We start from the raw sequence: 12,305 nt of genomic DNA on the forward strand, positions 1-12,305 counted from the left end.
AGCGTGCGCAGTCAGCGTCCGTTGCACGGATCGATCGGCGGACTCGAAATGCTGGACAAGAAACCCTCCGGTGAGTGCTTTCGGCGGCCACCGTCACGTGGTACCACAGTCTCCACCTCTGCGCTGTGTGAGGTCACACCCCTCGTCCCATGTGCTGGGAATGGGCGGGACACCAAGTGCTGGCCGTCACGGATGGTGGGCGGGACTGTTATGGGCGGAGACAGTGTAGGGGGAGGGCTGATGATAAGTCCTGGTGGGGGAGGGGCAATTATTTAAATTCTTAAAGGAGCTCTCCACCCAGATCTGAAATGTGGGTTTAGCTGGAGCTGATTTACATGGATTTTAAAGCCAAAGCTGCACTGCTAAAGTAGTAGTGTGAGACTTGTGCCACTGCCCCGCCCACTACTTACCCTTTGGCCTTCCTGTAGATGTCAGTGCGCGCCGTTCAGTTCATTATTCTCTGGGGTCTCTTCCTGACCACCTCCTCCTCCCTACAGATTGCCCCGCCCACCGCCAGCCTGATTTCAGCTCCCAGTGGGAGGAGACGGCTCGGCTGGACTTTGCTCAGAACTGGTTTCCAGTTGGTGGTGACGTCATAGTGGGATGGAAAGAGCAAAGTAGATGTGTCATCACCCTCCCCCTTCCTTAATGGTGTGGACCTGCCCTTTAAGAGTGGACCTGTCCTTTAACATTGGACCCGTCCTTTAACATTGGACCCGTCCTTTAAGAGTGGACCTGTCCTTTAACATTGGACCCGTCCTTTAAGAGTGGACCTGTCCTTTAAGAGTGGACCTGTCCTTTAAGAGTGGACCTGTCCTTTAATATTGGACCTGTCCTTTAAGAGTGGACCTGTCCTTTAATATTGGACCCGTCCTTTAACATTGGACCTGTCCTTTAACATTGGACCTGTCCTTTAAGAGTGGACCTGTCCTTTAAGAGTGGACCTGTCCTTTAAGAGTGGACCTGTCCTTTAACATTGGACCTGTCCTTTAAAAGTGGACCCGTCCTTTAATATTGGACCCGTCCTTTAACATTGGACCTGTCCTTTAAGAGTGGACCCGTCCTTTAACATTGGACCTGTCCTTTAAGAGTGGACCTGTCCTTTAACATTGGACCCGTCCTTTAAGAGTGGACCTGTCCTTTAATATTGGACCTGTCCTTTAAGAGTGGACCCGTCCTTTAACATTGGACCTGTCCTTTAAGAGTGGACCCCTCCTTTAACATTGGACCCGTCCTTTAAGAGTGGACCTGCCTTTTAAGAGTGGACCCGTCCTTTAACATTGGACCTGTCCTTTAAGAGTGGACCTGTCCTTTAAGAGTGGACCCGTCCTTTAAGAGTGGACCCGTCCTTTAAGAGTGGACCCGTCCTTTAAGAGTGGACCCGTCCTTTAAGAGTGGACCCGTCCTTTAACATTGGACCTGTCCTTTAAGAGTCGCCTCTCCTTAAACAAAATGCATTTTCTTCGTTTTGGTTTTAAAATTTTCTCCTAAGAACAGCGTCCAAGTCGGACTGATGATGTCCAAGGACAGGCCTACATTGAAGGACAGATTCACTGTTAAAGGACAGGTCCAACTTATTGGGCAGGTCCAATGAAGAAAGGGCGGGGCTGTGACACCCAGAATTATGTTATCTAGGCACTGAAGAAGGGGCGGGGCTGTGATACCCAGAATTATGTTATCTAGGCACTGAAGAAGGGGCAGGGCTGTGACACCAGAATGATGATATCTAGGCATTGAATTAGGGGTGGGGTTGTGACACCCAGAATGATGATATCTAGGCACTAAAGAAGGGGCGGGGCTGTGACACCCAGAATGATGATATCTAGGCACTAAAGAAGGGGCGGGGCTGTGACACCCAGAATGATGATATCTAGGCACTGAAGAAGGGGTGGGGCTGTGACACCAGAATGATGATATCTAGGCATTGAATTAGGGGTGGGGTTGTGACACCCAGAATGATGATATCTAGGCACTAAAGAAGGGGTGGGGCTGTGACACCAGAATGATGATATCTAGGCATTGAATTAGGGGTGGGGTTGTGACACCCAGAATGATGATATCTAGGCACTAAAGAAGGGGCGGGGCTGTGACACCAGAATGATGATATCTAGGCATTAAAGAAGGGGCGGGGCTGTGACACCCAGAATGATGTTATCTAGGCATTGAAGAAGGGGCGGAGCTGTGATACCCAGAATTATGTTATCTAGGCATTGAATTAGGGGCGGGGCTGTGACACCCAGAATGATGATATCTAGGCATTGAAGAAGGGGCAGGGCTGTGACACCAGAATGATGATATCTAGGCATTGAAGAAGGGGCGGAGCTGTGATACCCAGAATTATGTTATCTAGGCATTGAATTAGGGGCGGGGCTGTGACACCCAGAATGATGATATCTAGGCACTGAAGAAGGGGCGGGGCTGTGACACCCAGAATGATGATATCTAGGCATTAAAGAAGGGGCGGGACTGTGACACCCAGAATGATGTTATCTAGGCATTGAAGAAGGGGCGGGGCTGTGACACCCAGAAGTACTGAAAATGAAATGAAGAATGGAGGGGGTGAAGAACATGGTCATTGAATATCAGTACACTGTATACAGCCAGCATAAGTACCCAAGGCTGCCCTAGTATTATCTTCCTGCCATCATCTATGTATGGGGTCACCTGCAAATTAGGCTTGGTGGGAGGGGATTAGAGGCAGGACCAGACAAACGATGAATTGATAATATATTCGATGTATCGCCTTTTGTCATGTAATACATCACCATGTGAAATTATTTTTAACTTAACTTTTTTTCCCTGTTTTTCAGTGCGCTCCAATGACCCCTCCCAGAGGCGGGTGTTGGACTCCGCCACCCGCCAGCGCCGCCTCAACCGTCAGCTGGAAGCTTTGGAAAAGGACAATTTCCAGGATGACCCCCACGCCAACCTGCCGCAGCTCAAGCGCCTCCCGCAGTTCGATGACGACACGGAGACCGGTGGGTTCCTCTCCATGTGGGGGGCGGCGTGGTGCATTGTGGGAGAAATAGCGATAGACTTTCATCAGTGATAATGATACATTGTAGATCTATCAGGTTCTATTGATTACTTGTTATCATGGGAGGAGGAGGATCAGATGCAACAATGTATCAGGATTCCAGTCCTGATGAGATTAAAGTGTGGGGACATCCTCAGCTCTTTGTATTGGGAAGGTCAGCCATGGTCCATCCTCAGCTCTTCGTATTGGGAAGGTCAGCCATGGTCCATCCTCAGCTCTTCGTATTGGGAAGGTCAGCCATGGTCCATCCTCAGCTCTTTGTAGTGGGAAGGTCAGCCATGGTCCATCCTCAGCTCTTCCTATTGGGAAGGTCAGCCATGGTCCATCCTCAGCTCTTCCTATTGGGAAGGTCAGCCATGGTCCATCCTCGGCTCTTTGTATTGGGAAGGTCAGCCATGGTCCATCCTCGGCTCTTTGTATTGAGAAGGTCAGCCATGGTCCATCCTCAGCTCTTCGTATTGGGAAGGTCAGCCATGGTCCATCCTCGGCTCTTCGTATTGGGAAGGTCAGCCATGGTCCATCCTCAGCTCTTCGTATTGGGAAGGTCAGCCATGGTCCATCCTCGGCTCTTCGTATTGGGAAGGTCAGCAATGGTCCAACCTCGGCTGTTCGTATTGGGAAGGTCAGCCATGGTCCATCCTCGGCTCTTCGTATTGGGAAGGTCAGCCATGGTCCATCCTCGGCTCTTCGTATTGGGAAGGTCAGCCATGGTCCATCCTCGGCTCTTCGTATTGGGAAGGTCAGCCATGGTCCATCCTCGGCTCTTCGTATTGGGAAGGTCAGCCATGGTCCATCCTCGGCTCTTCGTATTGGGAAGGTCAGCCATGGTCCATCCTCGGCTCTTCGTATTGGGAAGGTCAGCCATGGTCCATCCTCGGCTCTTCGTATTGGGAAGGTCAGCCATGGTCCATCCTCGGCTCTTCGTATTGGGAAGGTCAGCCATGGTCCATCCTCAGCTCTTCGTAATGGGCAGGTCAGTCATGGTCTATCCTCGGCTCTTCGTATTGGGAAGGTCAGCCATGGTCCATCCATACATCTCAGGGCTTCCCATTCAGTTTTTAATGGAGTGCAGTTTTAACCCCTTTTGCTTCCAGAACTGTTTTTCTCTTTTGTTCATTGGCGGACACAGCTCGTTATCTTCATGACCATTAGGTTATACTGCCCCCTACAGGAGTAGGACATTAGGCAGAAAAAGAATCTGGCTACACCCATGGGCAGTCCCAGGGGTTATTCTCCCCTCTCTCTGCTACAGGTACTAGTTCCTTGCTGGGAATTTTTTTAGATAGAATTTTTTTCTCCTGGTTTTTCCCTGTGAGATCTACAATCAACTGCCGGACTGGATAATCTAGATCCTGTGGTCACCCCAGTCTGGCCAGCGAGCGCACGCAGACCTCAGCTCCACGCTGGGTCGGCTGCGACATAGCCCCTCCGGACGGGGCTAGCCTGCAAGTTAAACAAAGTCGCTTACGACCAGGTTTCAGCCTGAGTCGCAGCGTTCCACCTGGCCGACAGCCCCCCCCCATTTCGATGGCGAGGGGTTCTGTCTGGAGCAGTGCCCGCATGGTTTCTGGTATGGTGAGTAGCTGTCCTCCCTCTCCCCTACCGGTTTTGGGGTAACGTTGGCTCCTCTTCGGGACGGTCAGACCCCCAGGTTCCCCTCCTTCCCGTCAGGCACCCCCCTTTTCATCTGTTCCCCATCCTACCCCCCCCCCCCCCCCTTCCACTTATACTGGGGCTGTGTGGGTGGGCTGGTCCACCTCTGGGGGTTGGGAGCAGGGCACTGCGCTGGTGATGGGGCCCGGGGGGGGGGTGCGCTCCCAGCGACCGGACGATAGGCTCTGCTGGGGGGTTGCACCTGGTGGGGGCTCCTGCTAGGGCCCTCTGTCCTACCTGGGTCTGTCCTTGAGGCCTAGGGATTCCTCCTAGGTCCTTGGGAGCCTTGTGGTGCCACCATTTTGCTGTAGCCTGTGTGTTTCTATGCACGGCGACCATGTTTGTGTAGTCTGGCGGCCATTTTGCAGTGGTTTGCCATTGAAAATAGCGGCGGCCATGACAGTGGAGCCCTGTGAGTGGCGATTTCGGCGATGGGAGCCCCTTCTCATCCCTTGGTGCTGACTCCTGAATCTTTTCACTTCCAGATCGCCGCACGTGGAGTGCAGATTATCCTGGTGGCTGCAGGTGCCTGTTTCTGCTGGATGGTGAGTCTGGTGGGGTTCTCTCCCTCTGCTGAGGAACGCTTAGTGCTTGTGCCTGGCGACCGGATGGTGCTGCCAGCGCAGTGGGGGTTGTCCCTTTGCAGTGTTTTGCACTTTTTGTGGGGTCCACCTGGTGACTCATGGAGTCTTTGGAGCACATTTCCCCCACTTGACCCCTCTCTGAAGCTGCGGGGCCCTCCGAGTCCCAACCATCCATCGATGCACTGATGGTGGTCCCTGAGTCCTTTGTGTCCCGGGTGGAGGTGATTTTCGGCCAAGGGGCTAGTAAAAAGGGCCCCACATCTCCCCCTGCCTCATCTGTCTCATCAGATCCTGAATCTGATTCGGCCGCCGCGGACATGGGTCACCCTGCTGGGTCTGCGACCATGCGCCCAGAATTCTTAGATCGTGAGGATGATACCTCGACATCTGCAACCGCGCAGAGAAAGGCGCTGGTGGGAGCACTGATTGTATCTGTGCATAAAACCTTGAACATGGAGGACGCAGCTGCAACGGAGGCGCAGGTTCCCTTTGGCACTTACAAGTCAAGTATGGGTTTCGAGTACTTTATACAACTCGGCCTAAAAGACTCCGTAGCTGCCAGGTACACCCTAATTGACCAGACCACATCCAAGGCATGCAAGGCAAATTCCTTCGGATGTTTCGGCCTGGGGCACAGGGAAGGCAACACAATGTCTTAATTCAAATGAAAATCAGAGACAGCCTTTGGGAGGAACAACCTTATATCTGTGAATCACCAAGTAAGGTGAACAACAGGAAAACGCCGCCAATTCCGACACCCTGCGTGCAGAGGTAATAGCCACCAAAAATGCCACCTTCTAAGACCGTGTAAGCAAGGGAATCTCCCTAAGATTCTCAAAAGGAGGCTTCTGGAGAACCAAAAGCACCAAATTGAGGTCCCAAGGCGGCAACGGGGACCGCACTGGAAGAACCAAATGTCGGACACCCCGAAGAAAGGTACAGATCAGGGAGTGTGTGGCCAAAGGCTGTTGGAAGAAGACCGCCAAAGCCGACACCTGGCCCTTGATGGTACTCAAGGCCAATTTCTGTTCAACTCCCCGTTGAAGGAAGGTCAAAATCCGAGCCAGGAGGAGTGAGGATGATCCCCAAGAGACTCACACCACACAATGTACGTCTTCCACGTACGATGGTAGATCTTCCTAGAAGTAGGTTTCCTAGCTTTTAACAGCGTTGGGATCCCTGACTCAGATAAACCTCTACTGATCAGCACCTGGCATTCAACAGCCAAGCCATCAATGCCAGCGACTGTAAAGTAGGATGGAAGATTGGTCCTTGGGACAGCAGATCCTCCCTGAGAGGTAGTTCCCCCGACTTCCACCACCTTCCCGGCCTCTCCCATTCCTCCAAGGAGCCTGGGACTGAAGCTGGCGGTTTCACCAGCTGACCATAGAGATGAGGGAGGAACTAATTTGCGTCTCTATGAAACCGGAAGTGACGCAATCCGCAGTTTCGGTTTGTTGTAAACAAGCTTTTAGCAGCTTGTACAGAATCCTATCAAACCGATTTTGGTTTGATCAGATGCTTTTAAAGCCAGAGGAGAGATCTGGGGTCCGATAGAACCCAGATGTCACAGTAAAGAGAACCTGTCACAGCCCATGCTAACACAAGGGATTGTTGTTCATGCCTTGTGATGGCAATAAAGTTGATAAAAAATAAAGTGATTGTAAAGTCTCGTTTTTTTTTTTTTAAATACCAAACGTGTTATACTACCTCTGTGCAGTTGGTTTTGCACAGAGCAGCCCCAATCCTCCCTCTTTGCTGCTCCTGGCTTCTCCCTCCTGTCGAGTGACCCCACAGCAAACAGCTTGCTATGGGGGCACCTCTCTCTCTCCTGATTGGCTAACTGACTTTGATTGACAGCTGCGGGAGCTATTGGCGCTGCTGTTGTGTCTGAGCCATTTAGAAAGGGAGAGTCCCACAACTCACTAGCAAAAGAAAGCAAATCTGTTATGAATCATATTGATCATCATTGTGATCACATGATCCCGAGTACTGGGATCTGAATTCCGTTGCGTCCGGTGGACACAGTGATCGCAGGGAGGGGAAAACTTTGTGCGCCCCAACGGGCGCCCGGCGCCCCCCTTTGTCTGTATAGGTCAAATGACGTGCAGGTACGTCGCCTTGCCTGTATATGCCGTCTACCTGCAGTAAATGTGGTCGGTCAGAAAGTGGTTAAAGTAAGGTATGTAATAGGAATAGAAAAGTTGTGCTTAAAAAAAATCAGCAGCACATTGATTGGGGAAGGCAAATATCGGCACATTAAATGTTCGCTTTAAAAATGCAGCCAGGTGAGTGGGAATCGCCGTAATGGCAGCAAGGGTGCAGATCCCATAGGGAAGGGATTGAAGGTATTACCTTAATAGATATCAGTAACTCTCTGCTTCCCTGGGGAGGGTACAGGCTCTTGAAGTATCTATGGAACCCCTTTTTTTTTATCAGGGAAACTGCATGTTTACTGGGATATCCTAAACCCAGGCCCACTTATAAGGAGGATCTATGTGTACGGTGATGGTTAGGTTTCCTCTGGGAGGATGGATGTGAGAATGAAATCTTCCTGATGTTGGATTGTATCCTATTGAGTCCTATCCCTATTGGATATTTTTGTTTTTGTCAGGCAAGAAAAAGAAGAAAACTCGAGGGGATCATTTTAAGCTGAGATTCCGGAAGAATTTCCAGGCTCTTCTGGAGGAACAGGTCAGTGTATGTGTCACCAATAGATTGGGGGGGGGGTGGGCTTGGGGAGACTCATACCCCCTTCTATATATGTCACCCTGCAGGAGAACAGACTCCTATCCTCTTCTATATGTGTCACCCTGCAGGAGGAGTACAGACTCCTATCCCCTTCTATATGTGTCACCCTGCAGGAGGAGAACAGACTCCTATCCCCTTCTATATGTGTCACCCTGCAGGAGGAGTACAGACTCCTATCCTCTTCTATATGTGTCACCCTGCAGGAGAACAGACTCCTATCCCCTTCTATATGTGTCACCCTGCAGGAGAACAGACTCCTATCCCCTTCTTTATGTGTCACTCTGCAGGAGGAGTACAGACTCCTATCCCCTTCTATATGTGTCACCCTGCAGGAGGAGTACAGACTCCTATCCCCTTCTTTATGTGTCACTCTGCAGGAGGAGTACAGACTCCTATCCCCTTCTATATGTGTCACTCTGCAGGAGGAGTACAGACTCCTATCCCCTTCTATATGTGTCACCCTGCAGGAGGAGAACAGACTCCTATCCCCTTCTTTATGTATCACTCTGCAGGAGGAGAACAGACTCCTATCCCCTTCTATATGTGTCACCCTTCAGGAGGAGTACAGACTCCTATCCCCTTCTATATGTGTCACCCTGCAGGAGGAGTACAGACTCCTATCCCCTTCTATATGTGTCACCCTGCAGGAGGAGTACAGACTCCTATCCCCTTCTATATGTGTCACCCTGCAGGAGGAGAACAGACTGCTATCCCCTTCTATATGTGTCACCCTGCAGGAGGAGGACAGACTCCTATCCTCTTCTATATGTGTCACCCTGCAGGAGGAGTACAGACTCCTATCCCCTTCTATATGTGTCACCCTGCAGGAGGAGAACAGACTGCTATCCCCTTCTATATGTGTCACCCTGCAGGAGGAGAACAGACTCCTATCCTCTTCTATATGTGTCACCCTTCAGGAGGAGTACAGACTCCTATCCCCTTCTATATGTGTCACCCTGCAGGAGGAGTACAGACTCCTATCCTCTTCTATATGTGTCACCCTGCAGGAGGAGTACAGACTCCTATCCCCTTCTATATGTGTCACCCTGCAGGAGGAGTACAGACTGCTATCCCCTTCTATATGTGTCACCCTGCAGGAGGAGGACAGACTCCTATTCTCTTCTATATGTGTCACCCTGCAGGAGGAGGACAGACTCCTATCCTCTTCTATATGTGTCACCCTGCAGGAGGAGTACAGACTCCTATCCCCTTCTATATGTGTCACCCTGCAGGAGGAGGACAGACTCCTATTCCCTTCTATATGTGTCACCCTGCAGGAGGAGTACAGACTCCTATCCCCTTCTATATGTGTCACCCTGCAGGAGGAGTACAGACTCCTATCCCCTTCTATATGTGTCACCCTGCAGAAGGAGTACAGACTCCTATCCTCTTCTATATGTGTCACCCTGCAGGAGGAGTACAGACTCCTATCCCCTTCTATATGTGTCACCTTGCAGGAGGAGTACAGACTCCTACCCCCTTCTATATGTGTCACCCTTCAGGAGGAGTACAGACTCCTATCCCCTTCTATATGTGTCACCCTGCAGGAGGAGTACAGACTCCTATCCCCTTCTATATATGTGTCACCCTGCAGGAGGAGTACAGACTCCTACCCCCTTCTATATGTGTCACCCTGCAGGAGGAGAACAGACTCCTATCCCCTTCTATATGTGTCACCCCGCAGGAGGAGTACAGACTCCTATCCCCTTCTATATGTGTCACCCTGCAGGAGGAGAACAGACTCCTATCCCCTTCTATATGTGTCACCCTGCAGGAGGAGAACAGACTCCTATCCCCTTCTATATGTGTCACCCTGCAGGAGGAGAACAGACTCCTATCCCCTTCTATATGTGTCACCCTGCAGGAGGAGTACAGACTCCTATCCCCTTCTATATGTGTCACCCTGCAGGAGGAGAACAGACTCCTCTCCCCTTCTATATGTGTCACCCTGCAGGAGGAGAACAGACTCCTATCCCCTTCTATATGTGTCACCCTGCAGGAGGAGGACAGCCTCCTATCCCCTTCTATATGTGTCACCCTGCAGGAGGAGTACAGACTCCTATCCCCTTCTATATGTGTCACCCTGCAGAAGGAGTACAGACTCCTATCCCCTTCTATATGTGTCACCCTGCAGAAGGAGTACAGACTCCTATCCCCTTCTATATGTGTCACCCTGCAGGAGGAGTACAGACTCCTATCCCCTTCTATATGTGTCACCCTGCAGGAGGAGTACAGACTCCTATCCCCCTTCTATATGTGTCACCCTGCAGGAGGAGAACAGACTCCTATCCCCTTCTATATGTGTCACCCTGCAGGAGGAGTACAGACTCCTATCCCCTTCTATATGTGTCACCCTGCAGGAGGAGTACAGACTCCTATCCCCTTCTATATGTGTCACCCTTCAGGAGGAGTACAGACTCCTATCCCCTTCTATATGTGTCACCCTTCAGGAGGAGTACAGACTCCTATCCCCTTCTATATGTGTCACCCTGCAGGAGGAAGATTGATATTTTTTCTTTCTTTTTTCCCCGTTTCAGAATTTGAGCACCAGTGAAGGACCCAATTATCTGACAGCCTGTGCGACTCCATCCAACTTCCCCCAACGCCATTTCTGCTCTGTGTGCGGGTTTCCCTCTAATTATTGCTGCGTGTCGTGTGGAGCGCGGTATTGCTGCGTTAAGTGTCTGGGGACGCACCAGGAGACCAGGTGACTTCTATCTTCTGTCCTCCCATTATCTGCTTCCTATATATTCCATGCATGGTGTCCTCATACTGACCCATCTTCTGTCATTTCTTTTCCAGGTGTCTGAAGTGGACGGTGTGAGACCTCCCTCCGCTCGCTGTACACTGTAATTATTGTAAATAACTTTTTTGTAGTAATAATTCTGTACATTTTTTTTTTTATGTTAACGGTTGCTGAAAAATAAAAATGATCTTCTCTTAATTTGTGTCCGTTGGGTGATCTGCCAGATTCTACACCAGTTTGCTGGCTGCTTAAAGCAGAAGCATCTCCACAGGCCTAACCACGTAAGGCTCGGGCCTATTCCTGACACTTTTTGTTTACAAGTTAAAATCTGTATTTTTTGCTAGAAAATTACTTAGAACCCCCAAACATCATATATATTTTTTTAGCAAAGACTCTGGATAATAAAATGGCGGTCATTGCAATATTTTTTTTCACGCGGTATTTGCGCAGCGGTCTTTCAAACGCCATTTTTTTGGAAAAATTACGAAAAATCACATTTCACTGCATTTAAAAGAAACTAAACAGTAAAGTTAGCCCATTTTGTATATTGTAAAAGATAATGTCACGCCGAGTAAATAGATACCCAACATGTTACGGTTTAAAATTGCGCACACCCGTGGAATGGCGACAAACTACGGTCAATAGAAATCTCCATAGGCGGCGTTTTAAAAATTTTTAACGGTTACCAGTTTAGATTTAGAAAGTAGCTCTTTTTTTTTAATTATTGCTCATGCTCTGGCGATCGCAGCAATACCTCACATGTGTGGTTTGAACAACGATTTTATTTATTCGCAGCTCGACTTCCGTATACATTTTCTTTTGTGCGCGAGCTAACGGTGACGGGGGTGGCTAAAATATATATATATATATTTTTTTTTTTTCCTATTTATTTATTTTTTAGTTTTAACACAGGTTTTTAAAAAAAAAATACAAATCTGACCACTTTTATTGCTGTCACAAGCAATGTAAACACCCCTTGTGACAGCAAAATTGCGCACACCCGTGGAATGGCGACAAACTACGGTCAATAGAAATCTCCATAGGCGGCATTTTAAAATTTTTTAACGGTTACCAGTTTAGAGTTAGAGAGTAGCTCTATTTTTTTTAATTATTGCTCATGCTCTGACGACTTCGGCGATACCTCACATGTGTGGTTTGAACAGCGATTTTATTTATTCGCAGCTCGACTTCCGTATACATTTTCTTTTGTGCGCGAGCTAACGGTGACGGGGGTGGCTAAAATATATATATATATATATATATATATATATATATATATATATATTTTTTTTTTTTTTTTCCTATTTATTTATTTGTTTTTAGTTTTAATACAGGTTTTTAAAAAAAAATACAAATCTGATCACTTTTATTGCTGTCACAAGCAATGTAAACACCCCTTGTGACAGCTATAGGCAGTGACAGGTACTCTTTATGGAGGGATCGAGGGTCTAAAAGATCCCCAAACCCCTCCACTGCACTTCTATGTATTCAAAACGTGGAAAACTGCATTTTTGAATACATTCACTTTTTAAAT

At 49.0% G+C, this 12,305-nt stretch overlaps 1 protein-coding gene across 2 annotated transcripts; it reads left to right on the forward strand.

The window, feature by feature from the left end:
• On the forward strand, positions 1-10,863 carry ZNHIT1 (zinc finger HIT-type containing 1). Of its 2 annotated transcripts, none has more exons than XM_082255615.1 (5): positions 1-70; positions 2,811-2,978; positions 7,889-7,974; positions 10,563-10,732; positions 10,828-10,863. In XM_082255615.1, the coding sequence occupies exons 1-5, from the start codon at positions 49-51 to the stop codon at positions 10,847-10,849; spliced, it is 468 nt and encodes a 155-aa protein (XP_082111741.1). In that variant the 5' UTR covers positions 1-48; the 3' UTR covers positions 10,850-10,863. The 2 variants fall into 2 exon arrangements, with proteins under 2 accessions (XP_082111741.1, XP_082111742.1); XM_082255616.1 differs by having other exon boundaries at positions 7,889-7,968.
• Positions 10,864-12,305: the final 1,442 nt, after the last annotated feature.

The sequence above is a fragment of the Pelophylax lessonae genome (assembly GCF_965119305.1).
Source record: "Pelophylax lessonae genome assembly, chromosome: 4".
Taxonomy (NCBI): Eukaryota; Metazoa; Chordata; class Amphibia; order Anura; family Ranidae; genus Pelophylax; species Pelophylax lessonae.

Coding starts and splice junctions, on each gene's coding strand:
- ZNHIT1 (XM_082255615.1), top strand. CDS start 49: ATGCTGGACAAGAAACCCTCCG. Junction 2,979..7,888: donor CGATGACGACACGGAGACCG/GTGGGTTCCTCT, acceptor TGTTTTTGTCAG/GCAAGAAAAAGAAGAAAACT. Junction 10,733..10,827: donor GGGACGCACCAGGAGACCAG/GTGACTTCTATC, acceptor TTTCTTTTCCAG/GTGTCTGAAGTGGACGGTGT.